Genomic DNA, 20,943 nt, shown 5'->3' with positions numbered 1-20,943 from the left:
CACACACATACACACAAACACACACGCACACACACACACACCACCCCCCCCCCCCCCACAGTCCCGTGCACCCTACATTGGCCTGGTACTGCTCCAGGATGACGTGTCCGGGGAACTCTGGCTCCGGGACGTCAGCGAAGCGCCGTATGATGACCAGCAGCGTCTGCAGGCCGGCCAGGCGGAGCTGGTCGCTGTGGTCCGTGGCCGCCATGAACGCCATCCGTACCAGGTCACCCAGGTGGAGGACCAGGAAGTCTGAGAGAGAAGAGGCGTGAGAGGGCCACCAACTGTAAAGGAATGTGAATCACTACCCACTTTCAAAACCACTCTCAAGGGACACCTACGGGAGACTGCAATTCGAAACTGGCCCCTGTAAATGTCCTAACCCAACCCCCTCCAATGTACAGTAAATGACCAAGTATGGTTGTCAATATTCCAATGTACAATTGTGCTTGTTTGTACAGTGTGTGTGTGTCCCCCCCAATGTACAGTTTTGCTTGTTTATACAGTGTTTCTCCCCCCCCCCCCCCCCCCCAACCACCTCTAATGTAAATTACCCAGTATGGTTGTCAATATCCCAATGTACCCAACCCCCCCCACACAACCCCACCCAACCTCCTCCAATGTACAGTTTCTACGTCAAATGTATATACTCCCTTTTCTTGACTCTTTTTGTATCACAAACAGTACTGTATTTGCAAATCTGGTATGTCATAAATGTATAGATGTAGCAGTACTGTCTACCTGTATGTCATATATGTCCTGATGAATTGAAAATGGGGGACCCTGATGTAAACAAGACGAAAGTCTTTCTCTGGTCTGCATCCCCTTAACACTTGTGTGTATTGAGCTGTACTGTATTGTACCCATTCTGCAATCTGTTAATAAAGTTTTCAATCAATCAATTCAATCAATCAATCAATTCAATCAATCAATCAACACCTCCCTTTAACCCTTTCACGACCACACTACAGACGGTTAACCTTTCATTACACTACAGAAGGTTAACCCTTTCACTACCACACTACAGACGGTTAACCTTTCACTACAGAAGGTTAACCTTTCACTACCACACTACAGACGGTTAACCTTTCACTACCACACTACAGAAGGTTAACCTTTCACTACCACTACAGAAGGTTAACCTTTCACTACCACGCTACAGAAGGTTAACCCTTTCACTACCACGCTACAGAAGGTTAACCTTTCACTACCACACTACAGAAGGTTAACCTTTCACTACCACACTACAGAAGGTTAACCTTTCACTACCACGCTACAGAAGGTTAACCCTTTCACTACCACGCTACAGAAGGTTAACCTTTCACTACCACACTACAGAAGGTTAACCTTTCACTACCACACTACAGAAGGTTAACCTTTCACTACCACACTACAGAAGGTTAACCCTTTCACTACCACTACAGAAGGTTAACCCTTTCACTACCACACTACAGAAGGTTAACCTTTCACTACCACGCTACAGAAGGTTAACCCTTTCACTACCACGCTACAGAAGGTTAACCTTTCACTACCACACTACAGAAGGTTAACCTTTCACTACCACACTACAGAAGGTTAACCTTTCACTACCACACTACAGAAGGTTAACCTTTCACTACCACACTACAGAAGGTTAACCTTTCACTACCACTACAGAAGGTTAACCTTTCACTACCACGCTACAGAAGGTTAACCCTTTCACTACCACGCTACAGAAGGTTAACCTTTCACTACCACACTACAGAAGGTTAACCTTTCACTACCACACTACAGAAGGTTAACCTTTCACTACCACGCTACAGAAGGTTAACCCTTTCACTACCACGCTACAGAAGGTTAACCTTTCACTACCACACTACAGAAGGTTAACCTTTCACTACCACTACAGAAGGTTAACCTTTCACTACCACACTACAGAAGGTTAACCCTTTCACTACCACTACAGAAGGTTAACCCTTTCACTACCACACTACAGAAGGTTAACCTTTCACTACCACGCTACAGAAGGTTAACCCTTTCACTACCACACTACAGAAGGTTAACCTTTCACTACCACACTACAGACTATAATAATAATAAATAATAATAACCGTCTGTAGTGTGGTTGTGAAAGGGTTAACCCTTTGTCGTGTGGCAGTGAAAGGGTTAACCTTCTGTATTGTCACAGTGAAAGGGTTAACCCTTTGGTAGTGTGGCAGTGAAAGGGTTAACATTTTGGTAGTGTGGCAGTGAACGGGTTAATCTAGCATCATTCAGCAGACAATTAAGAGAAACTTTAGTTGCTAGTATTTATTTTTTATTCCAGAAGTCTGTTGCCTTTATTGTCTTAATGTCTATTGAAGCATAGCGCCCCAGAGCTGCTGACGTTGTTTCTCTCAGTTAGAGCCTCTCTCTGGTGTTTACATGTTACAAACATATGAAAAACATGATATTATTGTAACATGAAAGAAATACATGAATTCAACTACCAAACTGCCAGTCAAATCTCTCTCTCTCCCTGTTTGTTAAATGGCTGCTTTTATATATATCGCTTTTATCCAAAGCGCTTTACAATTTGTTCCTCACATTTTACCCGTTCACTCACACATTCACACACCGACGGCGGAGGCGACCATGCAAGGTGCCGACCTGCTCATCGGGAGCAGCTAGGGGTTAAGTGTCTTGCTCAAGGACACATCGACACGCTGCCCGGGAGGAGCGGGAATCAAACCGGGAACCTCCGGATTGCCAGACGACTGTTCTACCTCCCGAGCCACCGTCGCCCCTCTGTTTCTCTCTCTCCCCCCCTCTCTCTCTCTCTCTCCCTGTTTCTCTCTCTCCATCCCTCCCTCCCCCCCTCTCTCTCCCCCCCTCTCTCCCTCCCTCTCTCTCTCCCTGTTTCTCTCTCTCTCTCCCTGTTTCTCTCTCTCCATCCCTCCCTCCCCCCCTCTCTCTCTCCCCCCCTCCCCCCTCTCTTCCCCCCCTCTCTCCCTCTCTCTCCCCCCCTCTCTCTCTCTCCCCCCTCTCTCCCCCCTCTCTCTCTCCCCCCTCTCTCTCTCTCTCCCCCCTCTCTCTCTTCCCCCCCTCTCTCTCTCCCCCCCCCCTCTCTCTCTCTCTCTCCCCCCCTCTCTCTCTCTCCCCCCCTCTCCCCCCCCTCTCTCCCTCTCTCCCCCCTCCCTCTCCCCCTCTCTCTCTCTCTCCCCCCTCCCCCCTCTCTCCCCCCCCCCCCTCTCTCTCTCACCGGTGGACTCGTGGAGGCGGCGCTCCTGGGCCAGCGTCATGTCGAAGTGGGCGGGGTCAGTGTTCTCACACTGGGCGATGATGCGGCAGACGCACTCCATGGCGAAGCAGCGCGTGGCCCCGCGCAGGGCGGTGAAGGGCCCGCTGGAGGACGACTCCGCCCTGAACACGGACGAGTCGTCGTCCCGCTCGCCCTCCGTCTCCTCCTCCTGGCACGTCTCCACCGAGGCGCCAGAGTCTGGGGGGACCAGAGGACATTTTGTTTTCACTCGGTACGACTCAACCATCATGTGTTTATTCCATGTTAATATACGGGCGGTAAAAACCACATTTTTGTTTCGTTTTTTGTTATGTTATTTTTGGGATACATATTGATGACATATTTCACCTTTTCTGACAATATTAAAACCAGGATAAGCTAGGCTAACGATTTTGCTATTTTTTTTTCCATCAAAATGAGAACAGATTTTATTTAAAATATTGAAATTGACATTTGTGATATTTAAGCATTGGATGAATGAGGAGGAGAATGTCTTCCCGTCTCTCAGCTCATTGGATGAATGAGGAGGAGAATGTCTTCCCGTCTCTCAGCTCATTGGATGAATGAGGAGGAGAATGTCTTCCTGTCTCTCAGCTCATTGGATGAATGAGGAGGAGAATGTCTAACCGTCTCTCTTTGTCTTGAGCTTATGTTGAATATTGCTTCCATGTCTAGGAAGTAGGGATGTCCGATATTATCGGCCGATATCGGCATTAAAATGTGATATCGGAAAATATCGGTATCGGTTTTCAAAAAGAAAATATATATATATATATATTTTTTTTTACATTTCTGTAACCTGTATTTACCCAGGCGAGCAAGTAAGAACAAATTCTGATTTTATTTATTGTCAAAAGTATGCATAATGTTGTGTTAATTCCACAACAAGAGATATGTAATGTTAATTACCTGAAATTATTCCGTTTTTTTGGGGGGGGGGGAACCCTGCATATATCGATATCGGTTGATATCGGTTGATATCGGTATCGGAAATTAAGAGTTGGACTATATCGGTAAAAAAGCCAATATCGAGCATCCCTACTAGGAAGATATATTTTATTTGTATTTTATTTATTTATTTTATTAAATTTTTAGTAATTTTTTGTTATTTCAAGTTTGTGTGTTTATGGTTGTTCGAGATAAATACAGATCAAATCAAATCTCTCGGCGCTCCACTCACCGGAGGAGGCAGACAGGACGTCCTTGCAGAGCTTGAGCCAGTGGGCCAGCTGCCCCGTGGTGGTGCTGGAGGACATCATGTGGACCAGGGTCTCCTGGATGTCTCTCCTCAGACACGGCTCCGTCTCCCGGTCCAACAGGCTGAACAGAGCGCCCTCCAACCCCACCTCCTTTATAGTGACATCTAGAGGCGAGGGAGGGAATGACACTCGTTAAATAACAACCACTGTGTGTGTGTGTGTGTGTGTGTGTGTGTGTGTGTGTGTGTGTGTGTGTGTGTGTGTGTGTGTGTGTGTGTGTGTGTGTGTGTGTGTGTGTGCAGGTAGATATATATATAGATATATATATAGATATAGTGTACTTATATTCGGAAGTCTTGGCCATGTATATAAATGCACCATGAGTGGTCTGAGAATTGCTGCAATGTCTAAGAGAAAAGCCAAACAAATAGCCAAATATTGCTCTGTCTCAGCTATTATTGGCAGCTTAGCCGCGTGGAGAAGGAGGTGCTATGTGTCCCTTAAGTGTTCAGCGCTGCTTGGCCCCGATACATTTGATTCCCTGTTTATGTAATATCATTTGTGGAACCAAATAAAGTATTCAAATGTGTGTGTGTGTGTGTGTGTGTGTTTTAGTTTTCATATTTGGAAGCCTGGGTCATGTTCATAAGTTGGGTGTTAGAGGCCTTCAGATGGCCGGTCTTCCGAAGGGAAGAGCCAAACAGTTAGCAAGATATTGCTCAGTGTCAGCTATTATTGACAGCCGGGCAATTTGGAGAAGGCGCTGCTATCTGTATCCATGAGCTGCGTGTTGATTGTCAGGTTCATCATCCTATGTGTGTGTGTAACTTAGGTTGCCATTGCCAATTTGGGCACGAATGTATCAGAATAACCCACTATTTTCGTATCACAAACAGTACTGTATTTGCAAATCTGGTATGTCAAATGTATAGATGTAGCAGTACTGTCTATCTGTATGTCATGTATGTCATATATGTTACGATGAATTGAAAATGGGGGACCCTGATGTAAACAAGACGAAAGTCTTTCTCTGGTCTGCATCCCCTTAACAATTGTATGTATTGAGCTGTACTGTACTGTACCCATTCTGCAATCTGTTAATAAAGTTTTCAATCAATCAATCAATCAATGTCCAATTGCACTGATAATATTTGTGTCCTTTAGACATTGTATTTATGTGGACGTAAATAAAGATTCTAAATATGTGTGTGTGTGCGTGTGTGTGTGTGTGACTGTGTACATAAATAACGATTCTAATTGTGTGTGTGTGTGTGTTTATGTAACATAAATAAAGATTCTAAATGTGCGTCTGTCTCCTGGACGCCCTAAAATACTACATTTTCAAAGCGAGACCCATGTTGTGTCTCACCCAGCTGTGTGTTGTCTCTTCTGGGCAGGTCTTTAACCAGCGCCACCGCGTGCTCAGAGACCTCTAGCGCCTCCCGCTGGGCCAGCTGTCTCAGACACGCCACCACCGCGCCACGCAGACACAGGTAGGAACTGCAGAGGTTGACCTAAACACACACACACACAGCCGCACATACACAGTAACAGATGTGTGTGTGCACACACACACAAACAAGACAAATATTCAACAAACATAGATGTAGACTAGTTGTTCACCCGTGGTTTTAGCACAGTGCGGTGGCCATGCGTTTATAGCAGATATACAGCTGTGTCCGTTAACCCTTTCACTATCACACTACCAAAGGGTTAACCGCCTGTAGTGTGGTAGTGAAAGGGTTAATGTACAGTGCATAAACCAATACATTATGCAGCTGTGTCACTATTAATGTTTATTTACATAAACAAAAACCAATACATTATGCAGCTGTGTCAGTCACTAATAATACTGTTTATTTACATAAGCCAATACATTCATAACCTTTACCGTAACGTTTAGCGGAGAGCATTGCTACAGTAGTTTCACGTGTGATGTCGTATTTCAAAGCGTTTGAGCATGCGATCATAATGCATCATAGTAGTAGGCTGTTCAGAGCTTTTGAGATGGTGGACTTTAGTTGTTGTTGAACATAGATTAGTTTGAACAATCATTTTCTACATTGTGCCGACATGTTAAATGCAACAGAATTCAAGTTAGTTTTTTTTTTTTATCCACTTTTTCTTCCATTTTTCTATATTTTCCTCCCATCCCAATTTCGTATCATCCAATTCAACCCTCCCCTGTCACGGACGCTGTTTCTTGCCTCCCACAAGCCGGCTGCAATGTGGACTAAGTCATACATAGCACAAGTCCCCTCCGGTACTTGAGGTAACAGCAGTCGCATCTTTTCACCTGCGCAGCTCGATCTCTCAGTGGCGAGGAGTAACGCGTGGGAGGCTCACGCTGCCCCCGACACTTCCTGATTCTACTGCGCAGGCGCACCAACCGACCTGTAGGAGTCGCTGTCCACAACGCCCGATCCCCACCCATCAGTTTCCCACCCCCTAATACGGCCAATGTGTATTAGTATGAACGACCAGCTAAACTGAAAGCAATGTGGAGCGCTGGGATCGAACAGGCGAGCCCAGCGTCTCCAGCATTCGTGGCGAGCGCCTTGCCCACTACGCCACGTAGCCCCCCCCCCCAGAATTCAAGTTAGTTAAAGAAGGAAAGACTGTGAAATAATAAAAAGTTCCACAGCCAACAGAAACTGTGAAATAATAAAAGGTTTCATAGCCAACAGAAACTGTGAAATAATAAAAGGTTCCACAGCCAACAGAAACTGTGAAATAATAAAAGGTTCCATAGCCAACAGAAACTGTGAAATAATAAAAGGTTCCACAGCCAACAGAAACTGTGAAATAATAAAAGGTTCCATAGCCAACAGAAACTGTGAAATAATAAAAGGTTTCATAGCCAACAGAAACTGTGAAATAATAAAAGGTTCCATAGCCAACAGAAACTGAATGAATCAGTTCCATAACCAACAGAAAAGAAAAAAAGGAAAAAGGGAGGAGCTCAGAGTAGTGTAGTTTAACAGCCAGCAGGAAAGGGTGAATTAAGACAGTTTGCATAGTGACGACTCAGCATAGGATAGTATTTAACACAGCAACAAAACACTGGCATCAGCTCATAGCAAGGACCTACCAACACAGAGTGATCCAACAAGATCTCCTGCAGGAGGGAGAAAGCACACACACACACACACAGACACAGACACAGACACAGACACAGACACACACACACACACACACACACACACACACACACACACACACACACACACACACACACACACACACACACACACACACACACACACACAGACAAGACAAAAGACACAGCACGGTCACTGGGAGAAGCAGTCCTATAGCTAATGTTGCCATTAGCTAACATGGGGCACATGTTCATAGAATACATATTCATCAGCATACATTGGTATAAATATGTAATGTATGCAAAAAGCAAAGAGTACAGTACAGCTTCAGTGAGAACAGATACTGAGAAGCCTTGGCTTTGCAGTATAAGCGATGCCACGCTTGCATCGCTTCACCGTTGGCATCAGGTTGTGTGTGTCCACTAACTAGGGCCGACCTTCGAAGCTTTTTATGGCAATCGAAGCTTCGGGGCCGAGATTCGATTTTAATTTGAAGCTTCGAGATAAAAATATATATATATGTATAATATTTATTTTTATTGTATTTATTAGAATTTTTTTTATCTTATGTTGTGGGACTTGTACAGCACTTAAACTTTGTTGTTTTTAAATGTGCTCTTAAAGGGCTGGTACCTGGTTTAAAGGGCTGGTATCTGGTTTAAAGGGCTGGTATCTGGTTTAAAGAGCTGGTACCTGGTTTAAAGGGTACACTTACACAGAGAGCTGGTACCTGGTTTAAAGGGCTGGTATCTGGTTTAAAGGGCTGGTACCTGGTTTAAAGGGCTGGTATCTGGTTTAAAGGGCTGGTACCTGGTTTAAAGGGCTGGTATCTGGTTTAAAGGGCTGGTACCTGGTTTAAAGGGTACACTTACACAGAGAGCTGGTACCTGGTTTAAAGGGCTGGTATCTGGTTTAAAGGGCTGGTACCTGGTTTAAAGGGCTGGTATCTGGTTTAAAGGGCTGGTACCTGGTTTAAAGGGTACACTTACACAGAGAGCTGGTACCTGGTTTAAAGGGTACACTTACACAGAGAGCTGGTACCTGGTTTAAAGGGTACACTTACACAGAGAGCTGGTACCTGGTTTAAAGGGCTGGTACCTGGTTTAAAGGGTACACTTACACAGAGAGCTGGTACCTGGTTTAAAGGGTACACTTACACAGAGAGCTGGTACCTGGTTTAAAGGGCTGGTACCAGGTTTAAAGGGCTGGTACCTGGTTTAAAGGGTACACTTACACAGAGAGCTGGTACCTGGTTTAAAGGGTACACTTACACAGAGAGCTGGTACCTGGTTTAAAGGGTACACTTACACAGAGAGCTAGTACCTGGTTTAAAGGGTACACTTACACAGAGAGCTGGTACCTGGTTTAAAGGGTACACTTACACAGAGAGCTGGTACCTGGTTTAAAGGGTACACTTACACAGAGCGCTGGTACCTGGTTTAAAGGGTACACTTACACAGAGAGCTGGTACCTGGTTTAAAGAGTACACTTACACAGAGAGCTGGTACCTGGTTTAAAGGGTACACTTACACAGAGAGCTGGTACCTGGTTTAAAGGGTACACTTACACAGAGAACTGGTACCTGGTTTAAAGGGTACACTTACACAGAGAGCTGGTACCTGGTTTAAAGGGTACACTTACACAGAGAGCTGGTACGAGGTTGGCCAGGTTGACGTGAGGAGGGGAGAACATGTGGAGTTGTTGCAGACAGGAGATGGCTTTAGCCTGGACCAGACAGTCTGGACTAGCCTGCATCACCCCACAACCCACCAGGCAGCTGGACCTCAGCGCTGACATGGTAGGACCTTCACCTGGAATAATATACATACACACAAGGGTAAGAGAGAGAGAGAGAGAGAGAGAGAGAGAGAGAGAGAGAGAGAGAGAGACAGAGAGAGAGAGAGAGAGAGAGAGAGAGCGAGAGAGAGTGTGTCTGTGTGTGTGTGTGTGTGTGTGTGTGTGTGTGTGTGTGTGTGTGTGTGTGTGTGTGTGTGTGTGTGTGTGTGTGTGTGTCAGGGTTTCCGTTAGAAAAAATTGTTGCCGGCCTCAGTGTCCGGTAGATTTCAATCTACCGGTCAAATGAGAGAAATTCCGGTCAGAGTTTATTGAGCTTAAAAATAATTGATAGACAAAAGAATGACAACAAAACAAAAGAATTACATCATCAAGGCATGTAGATTTATAATATTTTTACTTAAAACTAGGCTACTTTTGCGTATAGTCATTATATTCCAAATAAAATAAGTCCCGAGACTCCGTGCTGCTGCCGACTTTAAATCAAATAGGTGTCTGTGGGCAGTCGGCCCCACATTAATAAACAGCAGTCTGTTATAATCACAACGAATTCCGTTATATTGGACATTTGTATTAATTATATCAAGCGAAGAACTGAGAAATTTGGCAGAGAGAGACGGCAACATTATCGTGGGTTTGCGTGACGACTCTCTCTCTCTCCACCTCCCAATGACTTATTTGCGAGAGTATGTCGATGCAGAGCAGCAGATTCAGCTGTTTTCTGGCCCTATCTGGGGACCGCTCAGCAGCGCCCCCCACCCAACAGCTGAATTGCCAATGGCTGAATTGGAGTACTGCACTGTGCCGCTGCTGCTCCGGCTCTGCAGCTTCACAAAAGTTCACACACCCAGCACTAAGCTCTCGCTGACAACGGCGTTGTCATTATTAGAAGCAACGATGAAAAAATTTAATGATTGTTTCGTTCATCGCATAGGCTATTTAATTTGAGCCTATTTTAATACAATTCAAATAATCAAATTGTGCTTAGAGGGAATTATTTTCACCGGACATTAAGACCGGAGAGATTAAATATGTCGGACTTCAACAGATTTTGCCGGTCAAATACCGGTAATTACCGGCTAACGGAAACGCTGGTGTGTGTGTGTGTCTGTGTCTTTATGTGTCTGTGTGTGTGTCTGTGTGTGTGTATGTGTGTCTCCGCGTATGTGTGTCTCTCTGTGTGTGTGTGTGTGTGTGTGTATGTATGTGTGTCTCTGTGTGTGTGTGTGTGTGTGTGTGTGTGTGTGTGTGTGTGTGTGTATGTGTGTCTCTGTGTGTGTCTGTGTGTCCGTGTGTGTGTGTGTGTGTGTGTGTGTGTGTGTGTGTGTGTGTGTGTGTGTATGTGTGTCTCTGTGTGTGTGTGTGTGTGTGTCTCTGTGTGTGTCTGTGTGTCCGTGTGTGTGTGTGTCCGTGTGTGTGTGTGTGTGTGTGTGTGCATGTGTGTGTGTGTGTCTCACCCTGCAGGTCAGGCCCCAGGGAGGTGATGAGGGCGTCCAGACACCGGCCCAGGCTCTGGTGGACCTCGGTGTGGGTGTGGGGGGTGGACAGCAGCAGCCTCAGCACCAGGGTGAAACTGGCCTCGGCGTGGCTCCTGTACAACGGACCCGACAGGTCCACCACCAGGGACAAGGAATGGAGAGACCACGTCTGGAGGGAGGGAGGGAGGGGGAGGGGAAGAGAGGGAGGGAGGGAAAGAGAGAAAGAGAGAAGATAGAGAGGGAGGGGTGATATGAGAGAGAGAGAGAGAGAGCGAGAGAGAGAGAGTCATACAGACGCATGGAGAGTGAGGCGAGTTAGACGGACCAACAGAAGACAACAACAAATTAAGGGAAAATGTTGAGCAAAGCAGAGCAAAATATATTTTTCAAGTTCCAAGTTTTAATACTCTTATCAACATGAGAGTCAACAAATGCTTTGTGCAGCCATTTAACACAGAAGGATGACCCTCATGCATTGCAAATTTGCATCAAATTCAAAACAGAGTGATGCAAAAAATAACTTAAAATAATAATTTAAAACAATGAATAAAGTGTGCATGAAATAATAGGGGAAAGAAAACGTTAGGAACTTGTTACATTCACCCACACAAGGGCTGAGTAATCACACACCCCCTCTCTCTCTCACATACACACACTCTCCCAGCTCTCTTTCTCTCTTGCCCCTTCCTCATCTCTCTCTATATATATATCACACACACACACACTTCAGAAACAAACATAGTATCAATGAGAGCATCAATAATACACCTGAGTGAAGTCTAGTAAAAAAAAAAAAAAAAAAAATCTTAAAAGTTAATCGCGAGTTAAAAAAAATAGTGGCGTTAACACATCCACCGCCAGAAACGCTGTTCAGCGTTATTGCCCGCCATGCGTTGACCGCCAGACCTCGCTGTACAGCGTTATTGAGATAAATATTTCATTTTTTCGCCATGGCATTCATAATTCATATATACAGCCTCAACGCTCCAGCTGGACCCTATAGGTGACGGCAACGACGGCTCAATACCGCCGCCTGGTGGATGGTCGGGCGAGTTACACTCACGACAGGATATGGGGGCTGTGCGTCGATTAAATTCATCCGGCCATCAGATATAGTTGCATGACTCCCGACAGACACAATGTACATAATGGATCGCTTTCTAAACTTAATAATCAATATGATTTCGGCGTTTATTGCGACATACAAACCGGAAATGGACCTAGGCGATCGGCGTCGTATACTTGGGATCTTTCACCACCAGTCTCATTGGCGCACAGTAAGAGGACACTAACGTTATTTTCAACCCAATTGTGAGTTTCCTTGTTTGCAAACCATCTGATCAATATATCCACCCATACTACATAAAGCATTTACTGATGATCTGGGAATTATAAACGACCCCCCCCCTTTCCTCCACGCATTATGAAGCATAACGTATACCAATCATATACAGTTACATTTTTTAATATAGCGTGTATAGGAGGGAAACGGCAATCGATAATCTATATATGCGTTTAGGCCTATAACTCACGTTCTAGGAATTACTGCAGAAAACGATAAAAACACACTTATATTCTAGAAGGCATTTTTGTATGAATGTATGAATGAAAAAGTATAACGTTCCCACATCCTGAACGATAGATAATCGATGTTGAATGGGCCATAGTAATGTCAATATAGCAATAACATTTTAAAAGTTATAGCCCTGCAAAGAAGGTGAGCCACTCCATAGACTTATAGCGCTGGCAGAGAGGGGCATTAGATGGGTACAATGCCCGGCGGGCAATGTATTAATAGAAATGGGCGATAACGCGTTAATACCGCGTTAACTTTGACAGCCTTAATATATATATGTATATATATATATATATATGTGTGTGAGTGTGTGAGTGTGTGAGTGTGTGTGTGTGTGTGTGTGTGTGTGTGTGTGTGTGTGTGTGTGTGTGTGTGTGTGTATATAGATATATATATGTGTGTGGCACTGTGTGTGTGTGCGTACCTGGACCTCAGGTGAGGTGCTGTCCTGGGCCAGGGTGAACAGGATGCCCAGGCAGGCAGAGAGGTGTTGAGGAGAACTGATGCCTCCTGTGTAGCGGTACAGCGCCCCCAGCACCAGGGCATGGCCAGTCCGCGTCACTGCATCCCGTGCACACTTCAACCTGACAGAGACAGAGAGAGAGAGACAGAGAGAGAGAGAGAGAGAGAGAGACAGAGAGAGAGAGCGTGAGAGAGAGAGAGCGACAGAGAGAGAAAGAGAGAGAGAGAGAGAGAGAGAGAGAGAGAGAGAGAGAGAGAGAGAGAGAGAGAGAGAGAGAGAGAGAGAGAGAGAGAGAGGAATAAGACTCGGGCTAGGGGCAGCTGGGTAGTGTAGAGGTGTAAACACTAGGGGCGGGATCCACTAAGTATGGATTGCGTGGTGGTAATTGAACCCTTAACTGCGCGGGGTTTGAGCACGGTATCTGCTCCGTCTTTGCGAGCTATCCACTAAGGACATTGCGCGGATGAGATACCAGCGCAGACACGCCCATTATGTGTGGAGATTTTTCCTGATCTACTCCAGCGCAGTTGGCTCGCGGAGCGCTGAGAGAGGCAGAGAGAGAGAGAGAGCTCGGAGGACGTTCACTTGTTTAAACAAACTGTATAAACTTTCTGGTGGACCAAATGTGAGAATGATTCTACCCATTCTACAATCTGTTAATAAAAGTTTCAATCAATCAAATTTGGTTGATTGAAAACTTTATTTAACAGATTGCAGAATGGGTACAATACAGTACGGCTCAATACACACAATTGTTAAGGGAATGCAGACCAGAGAAAGACTTTAGTCTTGTTTACACCAGGGTCCCCCATTTTCAATTCATAATGAATTTTAAGTAGGGTGCAACTAGCACCGTGCAATCCATTCTTTGTGGATCTAGCCCTAGGTGTGTCTGGTAGTGTAGAGGTGTAAACACTAGGTGTGTCTGGTAGTGTAGAGGTCTAAACACTAGGTGTGTCTGGTAGTGTAGAGGTCTAAGCACTAGGTGTGTCTGGTAGTGTAGAGGTCTGAACACTAGGTGTGTCTGGGTAGTGTAGAGGTCTGAACACTAGGTGTGTCTGGGTAGTGTAGAGGTCTAAACACTAGGTGTGTCTGGGTAGTGTAGAGATGTAAACACTAGGTGTGTCTGGTAGTGTAGAGATGTAAACACTAGGGGCAGCTGGGTAGTGTAGAGGTGTAAACACTAGGTGTGTCTGGTAGTGTAGAGGTCTAAACACTAGGTGTGTCTGGGTAGTGTAGAGGTCTAAACACTAGGTGTGTCTGGTAGTGTAGAGGTCTAAGCACTAGGTGTGTCTGGGTAGTGTAGAGGTCTAAACACTAGGTGTGTCTGGTAGTGTAGAGGTCTAAGCACTAGGTGTGTCTGGGTAGTGTAGAGGTCTAAGCACTAGGTGTGTCTGGGTAGTGTAGAGGTCTAAACACTGGGTGTGTCTGGGTAGTGTAGAGGGCTAAGCACTAGGTGTGTCTGGTAGTGTAGAGGTCTAAACACTGGGTGTGTCTGGGTAGTGTAGAGATGTAAACACTAGGTGTGTCTGGTAGTGTAGAGATGTAAACACTAGGGGCAGCTGGGTAGTGTAGAGGTGTAAACACTAGGTGTGTCTGGTAGTGTAGAGATGTAAACACTAGGGGCAGCTGGGTAGTGTAGAGGTGTAAACACTAGGTGTGTCTGGTAGTGTAGAGGTCTAAACACTAGGGGCAGCTGGGTAGTGTAGTGTAAACACTAGGGGCAGCTGGGTAGTGGATGGTTGCTTTTCTCCACTGTTTCTCACTGCTACTTGAAGGCTGTAACCCCATCCCATAATAGATCAAGAGAATGTGTTTGGTCGTCTGTCCTACATGTATCATGTTTCATCTCTACTTGGAAACAGCAGAGAGGAATGAGCAGAGGAGAATGAAGAATAAACAGATGGGAGTTTGACTGGTAGATTCAATTACTTATATCAAACTAGATGAGTTATATAACATGGAAAGATTTGCTGGGAACTTGTTCCACACATTCACACCTAGGAGCTGCCCAGTACAACCAGTCTGACACTGTTGACCACTAGGAGCTGCCCAGTACAACCAGTCTGACACTGTTGACCACTAGCCGCTGCCCAGTACAACCACAGTCTGGCACTGTTGACCACTAGGAGCTGCCCAGTACAACCAGTCTGACACTGTTGACCACTAGGAGCTGCCCAGTACTACCAGTCTGACACTGTTGACCACTAGGAGCTGCACAGTACAACCAGTCTGACACTGTTGACCACTAGGAGCTGCCCAGTACAACCACAGTCTGACACTGTTGGCCACTAGGAGCTGCCCAGTACAACCACAGTCCGACACTGTTGACCACTAGGAGCTGCACAGTACAACCAGTCTGACACTGTTGGCCACTAGGAGCTGCCCAGTACAACCACAGTCCGACACTGTTGACCACTAGGAGCTGCCCAGTACAACCACAGTCTGACACTGTTAACCACTAGGAGCTGCCCAGTACAACCACAGTCCGACACTGTTGACCACTAGGAGCTGCCCAGTACAACCACAGTCTGACACTGTTGACCACTAGGAGCTGCCCAGTACAACCAGAGTCTGACACTGTTGACCACTAGGAGCTGCCCAGTACAACCACAGTCTGACACTGTTGACCACTAGGAGCTGCCCAGTACAACCACAGTCTGACACTGTTGACCACTAGGAGCTGCCCAGTACAACCACAGTCTGACACTGTTGACCACTAGGAGCTGCCCAGTACAACCAGAGTCTGACACTGTTGACCACTAGGAGCTGCCCAGTACAACCACAGTCTGACACTGTTGACCACTAGGAGCTGCCCAGTACAACCACAGTCTGACACTGTTGACCACTAGGAGCTGCCCAGTACAACCACAGTCCGACACTGTTGACCACTAGGAGCTGCCCAGTACAACCACAGTCTGACGCTGTTGACCACTAGGAGCTGCCCAGTACAACCACAGTCCGACACTGTTGACCACTAGGAGCTGCCCAGTACAACCACAGTCCGACACTGTTGACCACTAGGAGCTTCCCAGTACAACCACAGTCTGACACTGTTGACAACTAGGAGCTGCCCAGTACAACCACAGGCTGACACTGTTGACCACTAGGAGCTGCCCAGTACAACCACAGTCTGACACTGTTGACCAGTAGGAGCTGCCCAGTACAACCAGTCTGACACTGTTGACCACTAGGAGCTGCCCAGTACAACCACAGTCTGACACTGTTGACCACTAGGAGCTGCCCAGTACAACCAGTCTGAAGCTTCACCTTGTGTATACTGTTTACTTTTACTCATAGTATATATTCAGATTAAATATTTATTTATATTTAAATGTATTGCCTATATTTATCACAACATATTATAACCGGTAGGGCATACAGACCCTCATCTGCACCTTTGTTTATTTTTCTCATATATTTATATTCAGATCTAATTATATTGCCTATATTCATGTCTTTCTACTAGGGATGTCCGATATTGGTATTCAAATGTAATATCGAAAAATTATCGGTATCGGTTAAAAAATCTTTTACCCCGAGGTGGTCAGGTGGCGTAGCGGAGATTGCGTTCGTCACCAACGCCGGAGACGCTGGATTCGCCTGTTCGAATCCAGCTCCCGGCGTGTCACCAGCTTGGCTGGCCGTTCACACTAATACAATTGGCAGTGTTAGAGGGTGGGAGAAGCTGGCGGGGTGGGTCCGGGTCGTTGTAAACAGCGACTCCTACAGTTCGGTCGGGGCGCCTGCTCAGCGCGGATAGGATCTAAGGGGGGTAGTGTGATCCTTCCACACGTTACACCCTCTCAGTGAGAATCCGCGCTGCCAGGTGAAAAGAAGCGGTTGATTGGCTAGACGTGTGTCGGAGGAAGCACGTGATAGCCTCCACTCTCCCAGACAGACTGTGGGGGGTAAGTGCGCAGCGACCAGGAAGGGGATTGGGAATTGGCATAACGACTAACAAAATCGGAGGAAAAAGGAGGGGGGGAAAGATCAATACAAAAAAATTTAAAAAATGTATTTGTGTGTGTGTGTAAATGAATGAACCTAAATATGTAGTTTGACTGATAGATAGACAAAATGGGTTTATTTATGTTGATTTAATTTGGTTGTGTTGATGTTAAATTAAATTTTTTTTTTTGCAAAATGGGTATATTCTGTTTGGTTTTACACAATATGTCTATCGGTGTGTTGTGTGTGTGTAAATCTGAAGACACACATGAGAACTCATACAGGAGAGAAACCACTGTTCAGTTTAAGCTGACAATAGACATGAAAAGAAGAAGAAACAGGTTCCAAAACAGTTAGCTATATCCACAATAGGAATATCATGTATGTATGTATACTAAGCAGTATGCACAATAGGAGAAAAAGAAAAAAATAGATATATAATATATATATATATATAAATAAAGTGTGTATATGTTTTGTACATAAAACTATGAAACTTTTGTAACCTTTTGTTTTTGCAAAATGATTTACTGAATTATGTTTCTTTTTTGTATTATTTTTTGTGTGTAAATAATGTAATGTAAAAAGGGTAGGCAATTATAAGCCTCGGCTTCAGCCTACACCTTTTCAGTCATTTTATTTTTTTATTTTTTTTAATATTCTACTACTATGCTTTGTAAAAGAAGACTGAAATAAAATCATTCATCATCATCATCATCAATTACCTGAAATTATTCAGTTTTTTTTGGGGGGGGGGGAACCCTGCATATATCGGTATCGATTGATATCGGTATCGGAAATTAAGAGTTGGACAATATCGGTATATCTGATATCGGTAAAAAAGCCAATATCGAACATCCCTACTTTCTACTATTACCCTGCCCATACCTGTACCACCCCCTCCCCCACGCTGCTATGACGCCTGAATTCCCCCCCCCCCCCCCAAAGGGGATGGATAAAGGACCAACGGCCTCTCTTCTTCTACTGGGGGGGGGATGGATAAAGGACCAACGGCCTCTCTTCTTCTACTGGGGGGGGGGTGGATAAAGGACCAACGGCCTCTCTTCTTCTACTGGGGGGGGGATGGATAAAGGACCAGCGGCCTCTCTTCTTCTACTGGGGGGGATGGATAAAGGACCAACGGCCTCTCTTCTTCTACTGGGGGGGATGGATAAAGGACCAACGGCCTCTCTTCTTCTACTGGGGGGGATGGATAAAGGACCAACGGCCTCTCTTCTTCTACTGGGGGGGATCGATAAAGGACCAATGGCCTCTCTTCTTCTACTGGGGGGGTCGATAAAGGACCAATGGCCTCTCTTCTTCTACTGGGGGGGGGGGTGGATAAAGGACCAACGGCCTCTCTTCTTCTACTGGGGGGGATGGATAAAGGACCAACGGCCTCTCTTCTTCTACTGGGGGGGGGATGGATAAAGGACCAACGGCCTCTCTTCTTCTACTGGGGGGGATGGATAAAGGACCAGCGGCCTCTCTTCTTCTACTGGGGGGGATGGATAAAGGACCAACAGCCTCTCTTCTTCTACTGGGGGGATGGATAAAGGACCAACGGCCTCTCTTCTTCTACTGGGGGGGGTGGATAAAGGACCAACGGCCTCTCTTCTTCTACTGGGGGGGATGGATAAAGGACCAACGGCCTCTCTTCTTCTACTGGGGGGGATGGATAAAGGACCAACGGCCTCTCTTCTTCTACTGGGGGGGGATGGATAAAGGACCAACGGCCTCTCTTCTTCTACTGGGGGGGGTGGATAAAGGACCAACGGCCTCTCTTCTTCTACTGGGGGGGGGGATGGATAAAGGACCAACGGCCTCTCTTCTTCTACTGGGGGGGGGGTGGATAAAGGACCAACGGCCTCTCTTCTTCTACTGGGGGGGATGGATAAAGGACCAACGGCCTCTCTTCTTCTACTGGGGGGGGGGATGGATAAAGGACCAACGGCCTCTCTTCTTCTACTGGGGGGGATGGATAAAGGACCAACGGCCTCTCTTCTTCTACTGGGGGGGGGGATAAAGGACCAACGGCCTCTCTTCTTCTACTGGGGGGGGGGATGGATAAAGGACCAGCGGCCTCTCTTCTTCTACTGGGGGGGGGGATAAAGGACCAACGGCCTCTCTTCTTCTACTGGGGGGGGGGGGATAAAGGACCAACGGCCTCTCTTCTTCTACTGGGGGGGGGGGATAAAGGACCAACGGCCTCTCTTCTTCTACTGGGGGGGGGGGATGGATAAAGGACCAGCGGCCTCTCTTCTTCTACTGGGGGGGGGGATAAAGGACCAACGGCCTCTCTTCTTCTACTGGGGGGGGGGATAAAGGACCAACGGCCTCTCTTCTTCTACTGGGGGGGGGATGGATAAAGGACCAGCGGCCTCTCTTCTTCTACTGGGGGGGATGGATAAAGGACCAACGGCCTCTCTTCTTCTACTGGGGGGGGGGGGGGATAAAGGACCAACGGCCTCTCTTCTTCTACTGGGGGGGATGGATAAAGGACCAACGGCCTCTCTTCTTCTACTGGGGGGGATGGATAAAGGACCAACGGCCTCTCTTCTTCTACTGGGGGGGATGGATAAAGGACCAGCGGCCTCTCTTCTTCTACTGGGGGGGGGATGGATAAAGGACCAACGGCCTCTCTTCTTCTACTGGGGGGGATGGATAAAGGACCAGCGGCCTCTCTTCTTCTACTGGGGGGGGGGGTGGATAAAGGACCAACGGCCTCTCTTCTTCTACTGGGGGGGATGGATAAAGGACCAACGGCCTCTCTTCTTCTACTGGGGGGGATGGATAAAGGACCAACGGCCTCTCTTCTTCTACTGGGGGGGGGGGGATGGATAAAGGACCAACGGCCTCTCTTCTTCTACTGGGGGGGGGATGGATAAAGGACCAACGGCCTCTCTTCTTCTACTGGGGGGGGGGGGGATGGATAAAGGACCAACGGCCTCTCTTCTTCTACTGGGGGGGATGGATAAAGGACCAACGGTCTCTCTTCTTCTACTGGGGGGGGGGATGGATAAAGGACCAACGGCCTCTCTTCTTCTACTGGGGGGGATGGATAAAGGACCAACGGCCTCTCTTCTTCTACTGGGGGGGGGATGGATAAAGGACCAACGGCCTCTCTTCCTCTACTGGGGGGGGGGGGATGGATAAAGGACCAGCGGCCTCTCTTCTTCTACTGGGGGGGGGATGGATAAAGGACCAACGGCCTCTCTTCTTCTACTGGGGGGGGGATAAAGGACCAGCGGCCTCTCTTCTTCTACTGGGGGGGATGGATAAAGGACCAGCGGCCTCTCTTCTTCTACTGGGGGGGGATGGATAAAGGACCAGCGGCCTCTCTTCTTCTACTGGGGGGGGATGGATAAAGGACCAACGGCCTCTCTTCTTCTACTGGGGGGGGATGGATAAAGGACCAACAGCCTCTCTTCTTCCACTCGACCTCCTCACTTGTCGAAGCAGAGCAGGGCGATGGACACGGTGAAGCCGGGATCGCTGACCACCTGCACCAGCCGGGCGAGGCCCTCCGCGGCCACGCAGCGGAGCAGGGGGCTGCCGCTCTCCACGGCCCCCGCCAGCAGGGCCAGCGCCGGCCCTCGCACCTCCTCCGAGCCCAGGCCCCCCCGGGTGGAGCCCAGGTGCTGGGGATAAGAACAAAGGAGAGGGAGGGAGGGGAGATTAATACAAAAGGCCCTTTGAAAATCAAGACAACAAAAGGTGATTTGAAAACCGGGAGTTTTGTTTGGCGTCTTTGCCGACCGACCCGTGGCTGTTGTCATCAGGGCAGGACTGACAAAGAAAAGATATTCCTTTATTGATCCCCTTGGGATTATTCTCTCCTCCCCCTAAACCCCATCACCTACCTCCCTCTCCCCCTTTCTTCTCTCTCTTTCCCTCTGGTTCTCGCTCTCCCTCTGGTTCTTCCTTTCTCTTTTTCCCTCTCTCCCTTTCCTTCTCTCTCCCTTTCCTTCTCTCTCTCTTATTTGTTGTTGTCCTTGTGTACTATTGCTACTGTCATTTTGTATTTTATTTACTTGTATGCATGTACATAACCTTGTTTTTGTTACAGCCTCCCACCCCCCCCCCCCCCCCCCCCCTTCCCACAAAAGGAATTTGCTT

The 20,943-nt window shown here is 47.0% G+C and overlaps 1 protein-coding gene across 1 annotated transcript in view; it reads right to left on the bottom strand.

Moving 5' to 3' along the window:
• heatr5a (HEAT repeat containing 5a) overlaps positions 1-20,943 on the bottom strand; it is a gene marked incomplete at its 5' end in the record, with an annotated part of 101,205 nt that overhangs the window by 56,771 nt on the left and 23,491 nt on the right. Inside the window, 9 exons of the mRNA XM_084308556.1 lie at positions 77-255; positions 3,224-3,460; positions 4,443-4,625; positions 5,831-5,975; positions 7,553-7,579; positions 9,204-9,373; positions 10,814-11,003; positions 12,835-12,994; positions 20,275-20,573. Of these exons, the coding sequence (XP_084164682.1) occupies positions 77-255; positions 3,224-3,460; positions 4,443-4,625; positions 5,831-5,975; positions 7,553-7,579; positions 9,204-9,373; positions 10,814-11,003; positions 12,835-12,994; positions 20,275-20,573 (1,590 nt within the window). The remainder of the gene's footprint in view (positions 1-76; positions 256-3,223; positions 3,461-4,442; positions 4,626-5,830; positions 5,976-7,552; positions 7,580-9,203; positions 9,374-10,813; positions 11,004-12,834; positions 12,995-20,274; positions 20,574-20,943) is intronic.

This window comes from Notolepis coatsorum, assembly GCF_963971535.1.
Source record: "Notolepis coatsorum genome assembly, chromosome: 2".
In the NCBI taxonomy this organism is placed as follows: Eukaryota; Metazoa; Chordata; class Actinopteri; order Aulopiformes; family Paralepididae; genus Notolepis; species Notolepis coatsorum.
Note: the sequence above shows the minus strand (reverse complement) of the source record. Positions and strands in the feature narration are given on the sequence as shown.